Source organism: Crinia signifera, chromosome 12 (assembly GCF_055691185.1).
Source record: "Crinia signifera chromosome 12, ASM5569118v1, whole genome shotgun sequence".
Lineage (NCBI taxonomy): Eukaryota > Metazoa > Chordata > Amphibia > Anura > Myobatrachidae > Crinia > Crinia signifera.
Window position 1 is genome coordinate 55,379,704 of NC_139228.1, and position 19,762 is coordinate 55,399,465.

The following is a 19,762-nucleotide window of genomic DNA, read 5'->3' on the forward strand; positions in this document are numbered from 1 at the left end:
TCAGTCGGTGCCGGTGGTTACTGACCTTTTCTTTTTGGTCCAGTTTGTGAAGGCACAGCAGTGGCTGGGGTAAGACAGTTCCGCCATCTCCAGGTGGACGAAGGTGTTTAAAGGGGGCAGTTTCTTCAGGTACCATGTGCTTCGGGCCTGAAGATGCTTCAGGTATTCCAGGCCTTTGGTGGGAAGGGAAGCCACTGCTGTCTTTGAGATGTCCCTGAGGAAACATGATGACATTGTTATGCCCCGTACATCAGGAATGACTACGATCTACAAGTTAAACCATGGGGCAGATGTATTAAGCCTTAACAAGAGATAAATGCAAGGGTGACCAAGAGAGATAAACGTCCAGCCAATCACCTCCTTACTGACTTTTTTCAAACACAGCCTGGAACATGGCAGTTAGGATGTGATTGGCTGGATGTTTATCTCCCTTTATCTCCTTGCATTTAATACAACTGCCCCCATGGGTGGTAGATGTATCACAAGATGAGACGTTGCCACTAGCACCCAATCAGTTCCTATCATTTTATAGAATGTGCTAGACAAATGAAAGCTGCAAGCTGATTTGTCACAATCTCATTTCATTACAGAATCTAAATCCGTAATTAAGGAAGTAAATGGGTGAACACCCAGGACTTGCTCTCAGATTGTAATGCAATTTTACAACGAAGGAAATGCAGACAATGCATTTAAATAACCAAATGTATTTTCTATTGACTCATGCTTGCCCTTAGACACTAACAATACATACACAGTAGTCATTTAAATCAGTGGTCCACGGCAATGTTTGAGGGAGCAAAGGCCCTTTCCTTCAGCATTGCCGTGCACCAATGTTCCATCTGCTGCAGATTTCATCTGAAGACACTTACAATGTGGTGGGGCCACTAAGAACACCAAAAAACACTTCTTCGTGGAGGCCGGCCAGACGCTCGTTGTTGTGTAAGTCCCTGAGAGAGGGAGAGAGAAGAGAAAACATTTGTTTCTTGGATCTGAGGACTTGTTGTGGTTAAAGCACTAACTCCGCAGCGGGGGGATGTACTTAGAAACCAAGCAGGGTGTTACCACTGGCTGTCTTCTCCTTAAACTCGTTAAAACCTATGCAGGCATGTAGCATTAGGATACAGGTCACGTGTTACAGACTTAATTGGTGCAAAAAAAAAAAAAAACCACAACCAGATTCTGCCAAGTTCTCCAAGTTCCCTCTGCTGCGTGATACATAGTACCAGCCTGGCGTGGAAGAGGTTACCCGGATTTGCAGACAGAAGAGAATTGCTTTAGCGTGGGAAGAAGGAAACTTAAAAAAAACAAAACCCCATCAGCCTGGCAAGTGCACGCCTCGATCAATTCCCTGCCTTTAACAAGCCACCTACACCCTCGCTCCTTCCTGGGTTTGACTCTCAAAGATTTGGAGTCTGCAGAAAAATCCAAATGTTCTCAGGCTGAGAAAACAGAACAGAGATTTTGGGGTCTCGTCGACACTATTATTATAATTCCCGGTATAGCTGGCGGGTTTGGTTGCTGTTTGCACAACCTAAAATAGTAAAAAAGTTTTTTGGGTTGATACACAGGGACGTATCTGTGCAGAACAGAAAAGGTCAGGAGTTCCCTGGAGCTCGGGCCGTACTCGAATGTCTGACAGGCAATGTCTAGGTATATGTTGACACCATATGGTCAACATATCTGTTGAAAAGGTTGCCAACTGTCAAGGCTTGAAAGGTCGACATGAGGTTTTGGGGGAATTTTTTTTCATACTTCACCATCCATATGGATTGGGCCTGCGTCTGGATCATGTATGAAACGGTCTACCGGGGTTGACCATCCCAGGTCCTTGAACTTGCTCGCTAAGCTTTTCTTGTGACTTAAAACCAGGATTGACAATCCGGATTAGGGGCCTAATTCAGCCTGGATTGCTAATTCGAAAATTTGCAAATTAAAGCGTACCATACAAATGTGCGAGGGGAATTAGCGGCTGAAAATGTTTATGGATCGTAAAAGCAATGTGGCCCAGACTTTGACTGACAGGAAGCTGGCGTTATTGGGGAGGGTGTGTGATGTCAGCAATAATCACGCCTACACTGTCTCGGTCGCAGATTAGTGGCAGCCTCAGACTTACTCACAATTGCAGAGACAGTAAGAACTCTTCAGTGTTCCGGGAATTGTGCATGGATTTGCATTCGCAGTTCTCTCGCAATTTAACAAGGAGTGTCTGCTCTTTTTGTATCGGTGTCATATTTCCCTTCGCAGTCTACTGCAAAGTCTCACATTAACGATCCATGCTGAATTAGACCCTAGGTCTTAAAGGTGCAACCTGTGTCTTAATGACCTGCGTCGCTTCGAAGAAAGAAATTGATTGGCCGGTGGCAGTAGCACCTTTTTTTTTTTTTTTCAGCCGACATGTGCCAACAGGCGTTTTTTTCATGCCCTGCCATCCAATAGCAATAGGGCGTGGGGGGAGAATTAAACAGTGCCCAAAGCATGGCGAGAACCCCCTTACAGAGTTTTTTTACGGGGTTATTACTCCTGTGTGTGGATGCGCGGAGAAGGGCGGAGGGCCCTGTGTCTTACAGGGCTATCTAATAACGCTCTATGTTGCTGCAGATGCCTGTTGGCCTGTAATCTCTCTCACACATTTTAAGCAGAGATCAAAAAGACAACCTGGCTCACTCTAATGGGGTGAGGAGGCGCAGTAGGGGAAAAGACTGTTCTGCCTATACCGCCTCCTCCCTGATGTCTTACAAGAGGGGGTTGGCTGGGCCTTGTGGTTCCACAGCAGCTAGCATGCTGCAAGTTCCCTGCTAGTTTGGAACAAGAACATAATCAGGCAGCAACAGCAGCTCCGGTCTTGTAAGGAGCAGTGTCTAACTGGGCATTTTAGAGATGGATGCTTAAGGCCAGTTTTCCAGCCTGTGTGATCAGCGTCTGTTTGTTCAGTGCTGCGCGGCGTGCAGCGGGGGTCAGTACAGGCATTAACTGCAGACAGGGAACGTGCAATAAACGAAAACAAGATCTAATCCCGGTAATCTCTCCATTACCTGCTTCTGCACACACGCAGATTAGGGGGAATCCGAGGAGCAGGCGCTTCCATAAACACTGCGAATCCACGCAGCAATTACACGGGCGCAGAATAACAGCCATGTTTATTTGCCCCGCGTGAGGACAAGTGTTTGGTTTCTGTTATTACAGAGTCTTGTTCTCACACTCATCTGCTTTAGAATCTTCGCTGCATCGGATCTGACGAGTCAGGATGGAACGTTGGCGGGCACCCATGGCACAGTGGCCAAACGGGCTCATGTCTAGGCACTGTCCCAGGTCACTGGGATAGGACCCTGGGGTCATTGTTAGTGACTTACAAATACTTTTATTACATTTATCAATTGATGAAAAGCCTTATTCTGTTTTCTGTGCAGGGTAAATACTGGTTACTTTTGCATGTAGCCCATGAACGTTAAACCGCTGTATTTTTAGGCTGCAATTTAGATTTCAGTTTGAACACAGCCCATCCAAATCTAACTCTCTGCACATCCATTGCGGCTGCCCCGTCTGCAGTGCAGCATGGTCTTATAACCAGACGCCGCCCTGCGAATACCAATACGCACCCCCCTCGCACGTTGTGTACGTTTGCAGGGGATTCATTCGCAGACCATCGAATGATGTGGAAGGCCCAGGCACATCTAAGGTTACTCTGAGGTAACCTTAGATCTGCATGGACATTTGGAAGGAAGTGGGCGGGCAGCTGACATCCGGTGCCCACGTTACCGGGAGATTTCCATGGGAACGCCCTGCATTTTCATGGGAATGCCCATTCGAATGATGTGGGTGTTCCTATGGGTGTGACTATCTGCCGCCCCCCCCCCCCCCCCATCCGACAATCTGTTCGTGTGGCCATAGGCACGTGGCGTATGTACATATGCCGAACATCGGCCCCATGCAATTGAGCAGCCGCTATGAATGGACCTAAATAAAGTCCTATGTGTACTCTCACTTATTACTTACAAATCAGAATCAGGAGCATTGTGTGGGCTGGGGTTACATAGTATATGATATGCTGGACGTCAGAATACCGGTGGTTAAAAAACAACGTCGGCATTCTGTTACGGAGAATCCCAACAGGGGCTCCATATGTACCCTAACACTCTCTCCCTAACCCCCTTGCAGAAGCCTAATACCCCTCCTCCCAGCAGCCTAACCTTTACTGACCCTTCTGGTGCCTGATCCTAACACCCGTACCCGCCACCTAAACCCCACAGCCTAACCCTAATTCCACCTTCTAAGATCCCAAACCTACCCCCCCCCCCCTCCCGCAGCCTAACCCAGCCACCTAAAGTTGGGGAGACTCTTGACCCTTAGTGTTCTGCAGTTAGCATGTCTGGCAGTCCTCGTTGCTGTACCGAGGAAAATCTATTAGGACTTTTGTATTTTCCAATAAATGCTGAAGCACAAATTGCGCCAAGTCTTGGCAACATTTCTCAAACAAAACTGCAAAACTTCCAGCAAGTCCAACAGCGATACACAAGGGTTATATTGTCTCGCTATGCCAAGGATTCAATATAAAAGTTAACCTTTGTATTTGCCATTTTAAGACTACTTAGAAGAGTTTTAATACAGTCCTGGAGCGCAGCAGCCTAGAAGCAGCCCTGTCAGCCAAACGTGTGGCCCCTGGTTCTCCTGTTGGACGACATTCATTTGTAATAGTTTTCAGACCGCAAACACAGTTATGTCAGAAATGCTCCCCTCTTTGAATAGATTTGGAAAGAGCTATTAGAGATGTCTGCAAGGCTCATGCTTGTAGCTCCGAGTTCTAAAGGACTTTATAGTCAGTGTAAGCACGGTAGAAAGGCGTGCCCACAGGGTACATTGTACGGCTGAAACGTGGCACCTTAGCCAGAACAGAAGTATCCGTTCCACTGAGGGCCTGATGCAGGGACTGGGTATGGGAAGACTGAGCATCCCAATGCTGAGGATCGCAACACCTCGTAGGTAAGTATCATAACCCTACCCCCCGAACCCTCCATCCTTAGAGCCTAAACCATACCCCTCCCTCTGTAGTGCCTAACCTAAACCATACCCCCATAGCGCCCAACCCAAACCATGCCTCCGTAGTGCCTAACTCAAACCATACCTCATTAGTGCCTATCCCGAACCATGCCTTATTAGTGCCTCCGTAGTGCCTAACCCAAACTGTGCCTCCATAGTGCCTAAACCATAACCCTCATTTCATAACCCTCATTTCATAGTGCCCAACCCAATCCATGCCTCCATAGTGCCTAACCCAACCATGCCCCCTTAGTGCCTAACCCAAACCATGCCGTCTTCATGACTAACCCAAACCGTGACCCCATAGTGCCAAACCCAACGCCTCCTTAGTGCCCAACCCAAACCATGCCCCCTTAGTGCCTAACCCAAACCAAGCCCCCTTAGAGCCTAACCCAAACCATGCCCCCTTAGTGCCTAACCCAAACTATGCCCCCTTAGTGCCTAACCCAAACCATGCCCCCTTAGTGCCTAACCCAAACCATCCCCCATTACAGCCTAAACCATAACCCTCCCTCCATAGTGCCCAACCCAAACCATGCCCCCTTAGTGCCTAACACAAACCATGCCTCCTTAGTGCCTAACCCTAACCATGTCCCCTTAGTGCCTAACCCAAACTATGCCCCTTAGGGCCTAACCCAAACCATGCCCCCTTAGTGCCAAACCCAACGCCTCCTTAGTGCCCAACCCAAACCATGCCCCCTTAGTGCCTAACCCAAACCAAGCCCCCTTACAGCCTAACCTAAACCATGCCCCCTTAGTGCCTAACCCAAACCATGCCCCCTTAGTGCCTAACCCAAACCATGCCCCATTACAGCCTAAACCATAACCCTCCCTCCATAGTGCCCAACCCAAACCATGCCCCCTTAGTGCCTAACCCAAACCATGCCCCCCTTAGCGCCTAACCCAAACCATGCCCCCTTAGTGACTAACCCAAACCATGCCCCCTTAGTGCCTAACCCAAACCATCCCCCATTACAGCCTAAACCATAACCCTCCCTCCATAGTGCCCAACCCAAACCATGCCCCCTTAGTGCCTAACCCAAACTATGCCCCTTAGTGCCTAACCCAAACCATGCCCCCTTAGTGCCAAACCCAACGCCTCCTTAGTGCCCAACCCAAACCATGCCCCCTTAGTGCCTAACCCAAACTATGCCCCTTAGTGCCTAACCCAAACCATGCCCCCTTAGTGCCAAACCCAACGCCTCCTTAGTGCCCAACCCAAACCATGCCCCCTTAGTGCCTAACCCAAACCAAGCCCCCTTAGAGCCTAACCCAAACCATGCCCCCTTAGTGCCTAACCCAAACCATGCCCCCTTAGTGCCTAACCCAAACCATGCCCCCTTAGTGCCTAACCCAAACCATCCCCCATTACAGCCTAAACCATAACCCTCCCTCCATAGTGCCCAACCCAAACCATGCCCCCTTAGTGCCTAACCCAAACCATGCCCCCCTTAGTGCCTAACCCAAACCATGCCCCCTTAGTGCCTAACCCAAACCATGCCCCCTTAGTGCCTAACCCAAACCATCCCCCATTACAGCCTAAACCATAACCCTCCCTCCATAGTGCCCAACCCAAACCATGCCCCCTTAGTGCCTAACCCAAACCAAGCCCCCTTAGAGCCTAACCCAAACCATGCCCCCTTAGTGCCTAACCCAAACCATGCCCCCTTAGTGCCTAACCCAAACCATCCCCCATTACAGCCTAAACCATAACCCTCCCTCCATAGTGCCCAACCCAAACCATGCCCCCTTAGTGCCTAACCCAAACCATGCCCCCCTTAGTGCCTAACCCAAACCATGCCCCCTTAGTGCCTAACCCAAACCATGCCCCCTTAGTGCCTTACCCAAACCATCCCCCATTACAGCCTAAACCATAACCCTCCCTCCATAGTGCACAACCCAAACCATGCCCCCTTAGTGCCTAACACAAACCATGCCTCCTTAGTGCCTAACCCTAACCATGTCCCCTTAGTGCCTAACCCAAACTATGCCCCTTAGTGCCTAACCCAAACCATGCCCCCTTAGTGCCTAACCCAAACCATCCCCCATTACAGCCTAAACCATAACCCTCCCTACATAGTGCCCAACCCAACCCATGCCCCCGTACAGCCTAAACTATAACCCTCCCTCCATAGAGCCTAACCAAAACCATGCCCCCTTAGTGCCTAACCCAAACCATGCCCCCTTAGTGCCTAACCCAAACCATGCCCCCTTAGTGCCTAACCCAAACCATGCCCCCTTAGTGCCTTACCCAAACCATCCCCCATTACAGCCTAAACCATAACCCTCCCTCCATAGTGCACAACCCAAACCATGCCCCCTTAGTGCCTAACACAAACCATGCCTCCTTAGTGCCTAACCCTAACCATGTCCCCTTAGTGCCTAACCCAAACTATGCCCCTTAGTGCCTAACCCAAACCATGCCCCCTTAGTGCCTAACCCAAACCATCCCCCATTACAGCCTAAACCATAACCCTCCCTACATAGTGCCCAACCCAACCCATGCCCCCGTACAGCCTAAACTATAACCCTCCCTCCATAGTGCCTAACCCAAACCATGCCCCCTTAGTGCCTAACCCAAACCATGCCCCCTTAGTGCCTTACCCAAACCATCCCCCATTACAGCCTAAACCATAACCCTCCCTCCATAGTGCACAACCCAAACCATGCCCCCTTAGTGCCTAACACAAACCATGCCTCCTTAGTGCCTAACCCTAACCATGTCCCCTTAGTGCCTAACCCAAACCATGCCCCCTTAGTGACTAACCCAAACCATGCCCCCTTAGTGCCTAACCCAAACCATCCCCCATTACAGCCTAAACCATAACCCTCCCTCCATAGTGCCCAACCCAAACCATGCCCCCTTAGTGCCTAACCCAAACTATGCCCCTTAGTGCCTAACCCAAACCATGCCCCCTTAGTGCCAAACCCAACGCCTCCTTAGTGCCCAACCCAAACCATGCCCCCTTAGTGCCTAACCCAAACTATGCCCCTTAGTGCCTAACCCAAACCATGCCCCCTTAGTGCCAAACCCAACGCCTCCTTAGTGCCCAACCCAAACCATGCCCCCTTAGTGCCTAACCCAAACCAAGCCCCCTTAGAGCCTAACCCAAACCATGCCCCCTTAGTGCCTAACCCAAACCATGCCCCCTTAGTGCCTAACCCAAACCATGCCCCCTTAGTGCCTAACCCAAACCATCCCCCATTACAGCCTAAACCATAACCCTCCCTCCATAGTGCCCAACCCAAACCATGCCCCCTTAGTGCCTAACCCAAACCATGCCCCCCTTAGTGCCTAACCCAAACCATGCCCCCTTAGTGCCTAACCCAAACCATGCCCCCTTAGTGCCTAACCCAAACCATCCCCCATTACAGCCTAAACCATAACCCTCCCTCCATAGTGCCCAACCCAAACCATGCCCCCTTAGTGCCTAACCCAAACCAAGCCCCCTTAGAGCCTAACCCAAACCATGCCCCCTTAGTGCCTAACCCAAACCATGCCCCCTTAGTGCCTAACCCAAACCATCCCCCATTACAGCCTAAACCATAACCCTCCCTCCATAGTGCCCAACCCAAACCATGCCCCCTTAGTGCCTAACCCAAACCATGCCCCCCTTAGTGCCTAACCCAAACCATGCCCCCTTAGTGCCTAACCCAAACCATGCCCCCTTAGTGCCTTACCCAAACCATCCCCCATTACAGCCTAAACCATAACCCTCCCTCCATAGTGCACAACCCAAACCATGCCCCCTTAGTGCCTAACACAAACCATGCCTCCTTAGTGCCTAACCCTAACCATGTCCCCTTAGTGCCTAACCCAAACTATGCCCCTTAGTGCCTAACCCAAACCATGCCCCCTTAGTGCCTAACCCAAACCATCCCCCATTACAGCCTAAACCATAACCCTCCCTACATAGTGCCCAACCCAACCCATGCCCCCGTACAGCCTAAACTATAACCCTCCCTCCATAGAGCCTAACCAAAACTATGCCCCCATTTTGCCTAACCCTAACCATGCCCCCTTAATGCCTAACCCTCCCTACCTGTATCCTAACCATGCCCACTTAGTTCCTAACCCTTACCACCCCCCTTAGTGTCTAACCCAAACCATGCCTCTGTAGTGCCTAAAATGTAACCTCCCACCGTCCCCTGCAACCTAACCCTCCCCCTTAGTGCCTAACCATCCCCTTGGTGCCTAACTATACCCCTTTAGAGCCTAACCCCCCCACTGCCTAACCTTAACACTCCCCCCTGCAGTCTAATACTTACCCTCCACCAACAGTTTAACCCTAACCCACCCTGTTGTGCCTTAACCTAACTTCACCCCCCACAGCCTAACCTGTTCAGGATGCCAACAGTCAGGATTCCGGTGGCAGCATTGTGAACAGTATCGGGATTACTGCATAGGTCTCCTGGCCAGTTCCATGATCCCGGTGGCAGTATTTCAAATACCAGCGCTGGGGTGTGGGGCAGGATAGGGCTGCGGCGGGGGCACAGGTAGGATTCCATTACTAGTGTATATAAATACTGTATACATACATACAGTATGTGAATGGGACACGTCAATCACTTACCACCAGGATGGACAGTAATGAATGCGTGTAATGCTGCCTTGCTCAGTAGATGGGAGTGATTTTCTGTAACATCTTGATGTATGTATTGGATTCTTATTGAGGATGACAGCAGGAGCAGTAGACAGCTGTTCTGTGGATGGGGTCTTATCCCCTTACCGACGCAGCCTGTTTTTGCCTTCCTGACGGAGGCCTTTTTTTCAAATCTGACATGTATCACTTTATGTGGGGATAACTTTTTATTGCTTTTACTTATCCCAGTGATTTTGAGATTGTTTTCTCGTGACACATTGTACTTTAAGTTAGTGGTAAATTTTGGTCGATACAGTCTGTTTTTTTTTTGTGAAAAATACCAAAATGTCGTAAAAAAATTGAACATTTTGCAATTTGCAAAATGTTAAATTTTCTGCTTGTGAGACAAATAATCATACCACTCAAAATAGTTAATAACTAACATAGACCATATGTATACTTTATTATTACATCATTATTTCAACCTGCTTTTCATTTTTTTGGACACTAGGGGGCAGCAGAGTCAAAATTATACACATAACACAGTAAACGCTGCTTTTGGCTGTTCACGTTTGAACAGCCAATCGCAGCGATCGCTGAGGGGGGGGGGGCATCGGTGCCCCCCCTGGGCAATGAGGGAAGATGTCTGCTGTCAAGGACAGCAGACATCGTCCCTCTGTCACCGCGTCTATAGACGCGGTGACAGTTTAAAAACATGACGTACATTTATGCCATGTGTCGGGAAGTACATCCCGACCATGACGTAAATGTACGTCAAATGTCGGGAAGGGGTTAATGGATTTTCAATAGAATATTCTGTCCCCACAGGGAAGTTATTATGCCACTGAATGTAGTTATAGAATGAATGTTCCCTCTCTGCTGCCCACAATTCATGGCTCCATATAAGATGTGATGGTCTGTCAGTGCTTTAAGTATGGTTCATTAACAGTGGCGTTTTTTACCTATGGGGTGCTACTGTAGTGAAGCCAGATGCAGTCTGTGAGACTGCATTGGCTTCACTGTGACTGGCAGTGACTTCCTATTGGAAGTCCAAACTGCCAGTCACCCAACTCAGTCCCATTGGGAGGTGTTCCCTCCCTCCGGGGCTGCCCCATTGGCGTCTATGGGCTGTAGCAGCAGCAGCTTATAGAACCAGGGGCATGTGCATGCTCAGTACCTAGGTTGGTACTGCACATGCGCCGATCCCAGTGCCTGTCATCTGTATTGTACAGGCGCCGGGATCGGGATTTAAGTGCAGAACAGCCCATAGAAGATCGGGGCCAGCGCATGCGCAGTACAGAGGTCAGTTCTGCGCATGCCCTGGTGCATGTGCATGTGCATGATAAAGTAGAGTAGCAGCATTAAATTGTGACTATCCCAACAATATGAAAATATTATTGTCATATAAACAAAACAGAATGTTAGCCAAGTGACCATAAAATATACAGGAGCTGAATCCACCAACAATTATAATGCGTAGTCATGGAAAGCACAAATATGGAATAATTCAAATATAACATAGTACGAGCATAGTAGATACAGAAATATTTACTTAGATTATAGTAGCACATAAAAAAAAAAACAGTCCGGCAAGCAGAGGATCCCTTGAGAAAGCAAAGTCAACTCAGATTAATCTGGCCAATATTCAGGACCGAGAAATGGCTTGACTGGGATAGGGATGGCATATCCAGGCACTCGGGGACACTCAGAAGTGTATCCAGGAAAATCAGAGTGTGAGATCCGAAAACGTGCAGCCGCAGCCAGGGAAAATGGAGGAATCCTTGAATAGAGCATAGCTTCAACTAAGCATGTAGATTTAGAATAACAGGAGCCCTCAGATCCAAATAGTACCCTCGCAGAGAGCCCAGCCAGGGCATGATCAAACGGAAACCCTGCAGGGGCCACAGACTCATAGCATAGTGGCAGATTCTTCTCATCCCCAGCAGTAGACTCATCCAGAGCAAAGGAGGTAGAGGGGGAGATCCCAGGCTGCACACCATCAAACTTATCATTTGTCGAGCACTTGAATAGGAAATACCACGGCATCTCAGATATAAATAGGTTTCTCTCAGAGCACACATCCAGGGTATGCAGAGACATAGAAACCGTGGGGGCTACAGCAATACGGCAGTCAGATATGGAGTCTTCAGACATCTCAACACAGTTCACACCGTTACAGTAGGGAGAAAGAATATCACTTTGCACATCCGCAAGCCTGCCGACAAGCCTGTCTGCAGTGGCATTAACTGGTAGAATCTGATATAGCTAGGCCTCCATATGTACTCGCGACACACACTCACTTGGCAGAGGGGGTCAGAGGTGCAGGAGTTTCAATAGAAGCTGACGACAGCTAGCACGTCACCAGCTGTGAAGGACAGACAGGTAGCTGCAATTCACCCCACACCACCTCCTCACAATGACAATCAGCAGGCCATGCTAAAAATACTGCTGAGACACATATAAGAGCCGATAGTCCCAGGGATCCTAGCGGCCCTCAGTAAGTAATACAGTCCAGACAAAGTTTAAGTAGGTCAAGATGACACTGGCTCCCCCCTGGCGGACCGCGGCAGCGAGTCTCTGCTGAGAACGCTTCCCACTCTCCCGCTATAAACTCAGGGAGATTACCAGCGCGCCTCACCCCGTTCAGCAGGAATAGGTCGCCACGCAGCAGGGTACCCCATATGATACGGAGAAGCAGGATAATCCATACACGTCCCTCCCGGGCATGCAGCAAGATGGCGCCCACCCAGGCCTTCAACTGACAACAGCGCGGCAGCTACCGCCGCAAATATCAGGATATCGCCTGCAACAGAATCACCACAAGTCACCCGAGGTGGTCTCAGTAGCTTCCTACACCTCTGTGCAAGGTTTGTGCAAGGCGAGCGCTCTCAGGATGGCAATACAGGATTTAGTTGTAAGGGAGCAACGGAGTTTAGCGGCCTCTACTTGTCCGTTGTAGCCACGCCCCCCCCAGGAGCCGCCACTGTTCATTAAATTGTGTATTTCCCCACAAATATCTGCTTCCGTGGGTTAGCTGCAATGTATGATTGACCGCGCCATATACCACGGGGGGGGTGAGCGCAATGAAGCTCCTTGTGGGCTTGGTGGCTGCGCACGCCACAGGATATATTCTCCCTCTGTGGGGGTTGTGGATGAGGGATAATAGCCCCGGTCAGTCAGGATCCCACTGTCAGGCATATAAACAGTCAGGATTCTGACGTTGGAGTACTGACTGTTGGAATACCTGCTGCCGGGTCGTCATCCGGTACCTGATTATTTAGGAGCCCCCATCCCTGTGGTATTTCATTGATACATGCCACCAACGTGATCACACCAAGATCTCATAGCAAATGCGATCAATGATAAATGGGCCTCTTACTGTGCTTCACCTAATGCTTAACGCCAGGTGGCAGTGCCAGCATTGGATGAGAGCAGGCGATAATACAGTAATAATGCCTGGAATGCCAGGTGCCAGCATTGAATGGAGCAGGAGCTGATAAGTAATAATGCCCAGAATGCCAAGTGGCAGTGCCAGCTTTGGATGGAGCAGGAGCTGATAAGTAATGCCCGGAATGCCAGGTGGCAGTGCCAGCATTGGAAGAGAGCATGAGAAAATTCAGTAATAATGCACAGAATGCCAGGTGGCAGTGCCAGCATTGGATGGAGCAGGAGCTGATACAGTAATAATGCCCGGGATGCCAGGTGATAGTGCCAGCATTGGATGAGAGCAGAATATAATACAGTAATAATGCCCGGGATGCCAGGTGATAGTGCCAGCATTGGATGAGAGCAGAATATAATACAGTAATAATGCACGGGATGCCAGGTGGCAGTGCCAGCATTGGATGAGAGCAGGTGATAATACAGTAATAATGCATGAGATGCCAGGTGGCAGTGCCAGCATTGGAAGAGAGCAGGAGCTGATACAGTAATAATGCATGAGATGCCAGGTGGCAGTGCCAGCATTGGAAGAGAGCAGGTGATAATACAGTAATAATGCCCAGGATGCCAGGTGGCAGTGCCAGCATTGGATGAGAGCCGGAGCTGATACAATAATAATGCCCAGAATGCCAGGTGGCAGTGCCAGCGTTGGATGGAGCAGGAGCTGATAAGTAATGCCCGGAATGCCAGGGGGCAGTGCCAGCATTGGAAGAGAGCATGAGAAAATTCAGTAATAATGCACGGGATGCCAGGTGGCAGTGCCAGCATTGGATGGAGCAGGTGCTGATACAGTAATAATGCCCAAGATGCCAGGTGGCAGTGCCAGCATTGGATGAGAGCAGGTGATAATACAGTAATAATGCATGAGATGCCAGGTGGCAGTGCCATCATTGGAAGAGAGCAGGAGCTGATACAGTAATAATGCACAGAATGCCAGGTGGTAGTGCCAGCATTGGATGGAGCAGGAGCTGATACAGTAATAATGCCCGGGATGCCAGGTGATAGTGCCAGCATTGGATGAGAGCAGAATATAATACAGTAATAATGCCCGGGATGCCAGGTGATAGTGCCAGCATTGGATGAGAGCAGAATATAATACAGTAATAATGCACGGGATGCCAGGTGGCAGTGCCAGCATTGGATGGAGCAGGAGCTGATACAGTAATAATGCCCGAGATGCCAGGTGGCAGTGCCAGCATTGGATGAGAGCAGGTGATAATTCAGTAATAATGCCCAGGATGCCAGGTGGCAGTGCCAGCATTGGATGAGAGCAGGAGCTGATACAGTAATAATGCCCGGAATACCTAGATGACGAAGACTGGGAAGAGATCCGCGATAACGCCGCCAAAAGTTCAATGTGCGTTCGGATCAAAGAAAACATATATAAACTCCTATTCCGCTGGTACTATGTGCCCTCACGACTGCATAAGATGTTCCCTGATTCTTCAGATAGATGCTGGAGAGGCTGCCCGCTAGAGGGTAGCTTCCTCCACATCTGGTGGACATGTCCGAGGCTAGCAATCATTTGGAAAGAAGTAGGAACCCTACTCTCAAAAATGTTCGGTATAGACGTCCCCTTAGATCCTAAATACTTTCTCCTCCCGCTAAACATCCCTACACTTTCAAGACACCAGAATAAGTTACTCCGACATGTCTCCTCAGCAATGACATGCCAAATTGCAGTAGACTGGAAAAACCCCAGCCCGGCCCCATTCCAGGCGATACTTTCCCGTGTCTGGTACGTCTATAAAATGGAATATATGACGGCACTAATACGCAATTCATTAAAATCCTTTCATAAGGTTTGGTCACCATGGCTAGATTCTCAAGACTCTCCCCCCCCCCCCCCCCCCCCGTATGAGCTATAAGCAAGATGGCCCGTCCGTCCCCCCTAACCCCCCCCTCCCCCCTTACTCCCCCCCCCCCACCCCCCGCCTCTTACTCTCCTTTCTTTCCTCTTCTGTCAGGGTCCCCTGACCCCTGTTATACCAAAAAGTTAAAAAGCACAATGATATAACAGAATCTCTTAGAAATCCGCATCATTTTATCATTCCATGTTTACAAAAGGTTCTCTGTTACTTCTACATGTCTCTATATGTGTTTTTCCCAATAAAGTGTGTTTTAAAAAAAAAAAAAAAAATGCCCGGAATACCAGGTGGCAGTGCCAGCAATGGATGAGAGCAGGAGCTGATACAGTAATAATGCCCGGGATGCCAGGTGGAAGTGCCAGCAGTGGATGAGAGCAGGAGCTGATACAGTAATAATGCCCGGGATGCCATTTGGCAGTGCCAGCAGTGGATGAGAGCAGGAGCTGATACAGTAATAATGCCCGGGATGGCAGTGCCAGCAGTGGATGAGAGCATGAGATAATACAGTAATAATGCCTGGGATGCCAGGTGGCAGTGCCAGCAGTGGATGAGAGCAGCAGCTGATACCTGTAATAATGCCCAGGATGCCAGGTGGCAGTGCCAGCATTGGATGGAGCAGGAGCTGATACAGTAATAATGCCCGAGATGCCAGGTGGCAGTGCCAGCATTGGATGAGAGCAGGTGATAATTCAGTAATAATGCCCAGGATGCCAGGTGGCAGTGCCAGCAATGGATGAGAGCAGGAGCTGATACAGTAATAATGCCTGGGATGCCAGGTGGAAGTGCCAGCAGTGGATGAGAGCAGGAGCTGATACAGTAATAATGCCCGGGATGGCAGTGCCAGCAGTGGATGAGAGCATGAGATAATACAGTAATAATGCCCAGGATGCCAGGTGGCAGTGCCAGCAGTGGATGAGAGCAGGAGCTGATATAGTAATAATGCCCGGGATGGCAGTGCCAGCAGTGGATGAGAGCATGAGATAATACAGTAATAATGCCTGGGATGCCAGGTGGCAGTGCCAGCAGTGGATGAGAGCAGCAGCTGATACCTGTAATAATGCCCAGGATGCCAGGTGGAAGTGCCAGCAGGATTGTGAGCATGAGCTGATACAGTAATAATGCCCGGGATGCCAGGTGGCAGTGCCAGCAGTGGATGAGAGCATGAGATAATACAGTTATAATGCCCGTGATGCCAGGTAGCAGTGCCAGCAGTGGATGACAGCATGAGATGATACAGTAATAATGCCCGGGATACCAGGTGGAAGTGCCAGCAGTGGATGAGAGCATGAGATACTACAGAAATAATGCCTGGGATGCCAGGTGGCAGTGCCAGCAGTGGATAAGAGCATGAGATAATACAGTAATAATGCACGGGATGCCAGGTGGCAGTACCAGCAGTGGATGAGAGCATGAGATAATACAGTAATAATGCCCGTGATGCCAGGTGGCAGTGCCAGCAGTGGATGAGAGCTGCAGCTGATACAGTAATAATGCCCGGGATGCCAGGTGGCAGTAGTGGACCCGGTCCCTTCCCCTACAGTAATGCAGATGACTGGACTTACACTGTAGTCAGGTGGGTACCATTGAATGCATAACCCTGGATCTCAGTGAAGCCATTGTTGTACAGTTTCCTGATGGGAGAGAGAAAGACAGAACTCTATGAGATTATATTTATCCTAGACTACTTATACAGAGCATTACATTATTACGTAGTTTGAGATGAAGAACCCACTTAGAGAAGAAGAATAATGTACTGATGTAACATTGCCACATCCTCCTCTGAGTTATGTTGGAAGGGATGCACCAGGTACAACGCATCTTGCCTGGTATCATACCCCAGAGATTTGCCAATAAATATGATTAGAATAATACATTGAAGATGTTCTGTGTGTATTGTGATCTCTTTTATGGTTAGATCTTCCCAACTCTGCAGAGATCCCTGGAACTTCAGCGTCTCATAGGATCAACCATCAATGATTTCAAATCATCTAGGATCTAAGGGCCTAATTCAGACCTGATCACTGAACAACTTTGTTCTCCAAATGGGTAAAACCATGCTGCACTGCAGGTGGTGCAGATGTAACAGGTACAGAGACAGTTAGATTTGGGGGAGTTAATTTGTTTCTGTGCAGAGTAAATACTGGCTGCTTTTTTTAGCACTGCAATATAGATTTCTATGTGATCACACCCCACCCAAATGTAACCCTGTCTGCACATGTTGCATCTGCTCCACCTGCAGTGCAGCATGGATTTGCCAATTTTGAGAACAAATTGGCCCTGTGATCAAATCTGAATTAGGCCCTATGACCAATGGGGAATCATTTTACCATCGATCGGGTAGACCCAAATGGTTTTCCTTCATCGATGGCACAAAGGTACAAACTGTTAGATATGCCCAATCCAATATACACACCCCCTTGCCCTGGGCCCCACATGTCATAAGTGCCCCGGACCCCCGTAATCCCTGGTTGTCCCAGCCTATCATGCAGACATCTCGCAGCAGGAAGCACTCACAGTGTCAGGAAATCGTTCCCCAGTCCTTGGAAGGCGTAGGCCGGCACTAAGGCCATGTTCGGGTTGTCAGCAATCTCACTGCATAGAGACAAGGCGATGGTTGTATGGCGGATCTGACAATATATCATTACTAAGCAGTACCAGTAACTATCTATATTGGGTTATTAACGGATTATAACATACAACACAGGCCACAGGCAGATAGTCACATGAAAATACAAATATTAGAGCCAGGTGATACAAAATCATGGCTTAAACACACAGAAATAACTTACAATACAGAAATACAGATGGAGCGTGGCCCATCTTTGCAGGGGATGGCGGAAGATTCGTCAGCCGCCATCCCCTGCCAGCCGCCGTAAGGGGATGCGCGCGCGTCCCCTTACAAAGGTGGTCCCCGCCGCCTCCCCGATGGTCGCCCCAGGTCCCCGCCGCCTTGCCGCACCCCCCCCCCCCCCCTAACCCTGTCCGTCTCCATGAAGCGGAGACGGACAGGGTTCCCGTCCCCCCGCCGACGGGAAACTGGGACGCACGTGTGTGTGAGACGCACGCGCGTCCCAGTCTCTATCGCCGGCGCTCATCAGTGCAAGGGATCTGCCGAGCGCCGGCCAAAGATGGGACACGCTCCATCTGTATGCATAGTGATGGTGGCAGCAGGCAATGCAAGGCAATAGCACAAATCCATTGACTGTAGCTCATTAATTATCATTGTAACACTGCATGGGTCATATGATTGATTACCACCATGGGTCAATCTGTGTGGAGTTTATATGTCCCCATGTTTGTCTAGGTTTCTACTAAATTCTCTGGTTTTCTCAGTTGACAAACATTATTGCATGGGAGGTAACATAGGGGCGCCTGTTGATCATTGATTGCAATTGCAGAATGCGATCACATCGCCGAAATAATCTGTCAGTCATGGCCATTTCCAGGGAGGGTTCTGTTGGCGGGAAATGCAAAGTGTAGACGACCATAGGTTACAATGTGATGGCGGTAGCTGAGGACACTACTCTCCGGAATGCGTCTCTTTACAGCACAGGTTCTCAAAGTCGGTCCTCACAGTGCATGATTTGCAGGTCTCCTCACAGAATCAAGTAATAACTAACTCTACCTATGGATCTTTTAAAATGTTTCAGTCAGCAATGTGTGCAGCTGTCGGGTGACCTGGAAAACGCGAACTGTGTGGGGTCCTGAGGACCGAGTTTGAGAACCACTGCATTACACACATTGGGAAACCTGGCCGCATCACACCAACTAACAAATGGAGATGAATGAAATAAAGATGGCGATGAAGCGAGAACCGCTTTATCGGAACTCACTGACTGTTTCTGGCTGTTGTTTCTGTTCTGCGCACATTTCTGCTGCGCTGAAAGTGTGTGACGCATCTGAGCATTTGTAACCGGAAACTAACTTTTGGCAGAGTATAGGAGGAGATCCCTCATGCTACTCTGAAGTCATGGGTTCTGTTCTAAATGTAAAAACATTTTAAAATATAGATTAATTTATAAATATAGTATAACTCAAAATATAGCAATGTACATTTATAGCACATACCATACCCAAGTGAGGCAGTGACTATAGAGGTAAAAATTCTCCCAAATAATTAAGATTAGTCGATCAACGAAATCTGAATAAAACCAGTTTATTGTAATCACAGGGGTATTGTGAGGGCAAAGCAACTACGGGGTTATTTAGACTTGATCGCTCTGCTAATTTGCAGAGCCCCGCTGTCAGTTAGCCGCCGCCCAGCCAGAACGAAACCCAGCCCTGTGCAAGGCTTATGAATAGTTACAAATCCATTCGCAACTCACTTGCCATCTAATGAGTTTCCCCGTAGGTGCAGTCTGTGCGTAACCCAGAACCTACTCGGCGGCTGCGATAGAAACCGGCTGACCGGGGCCAGAGCTAATGGGCCCCATACATCAGCAATCACAATTTATGGATTTTCAGATATTGGGATATTTTGGCCAGATAAATGGATTTTCAGATCTATCCGACTTTGCCCACACATTACAGTTTCTTTCAGTGATCGGCAGATTTTTCCATCTAAAGATTGCATCTTCATATCTGGAAATTGCCCCAATCGATTGTCATTTCAGCTGTTCATAATGTAAATAGATGAAGAAAACGAATTGGGAATGCCCACACATCTAAAAAAGATCTGCAGATAATACCAGATTATTAAACATGTTTAAAAACCTGATTAAGCAATCGATTGGCGATTGTGATTGGGATTGCCAAAAGGGGGAGCCCACACATCTAAAATTAATTGTGGCAATCATCTCCATATCTGAAAATTGTCACAATTAATTGCTGATGTAT

The 19,762-nt window shown here is 48.8% G+C and overlaps 1 protein-coding gene across 1 annotated transcript in view; it reads right to left on the minus strand.

The window, feature by feature from the left end:
• TSHR (thyroid stimulating hormone receptor) overlaps positions 1 to 19,762 on the minus strand; it is a 102,960-nt gene that overhangs the window by 2,745 nt on the left and 80,453 nt on the right. The window contains 4 exon segments of the mRNA XM_083167867.1: positions 26 to 214; positions 870 to 947; positions 16,489 to 16,557; positions 17,441 to 17,518. Of these exon segments, the coding sequence (XP_083023993.1) occupies positions 26 to 214; positions 870 to 947; positions 16,489 to 16,557; positions 17,441 to 17,518 (414 nt within the window).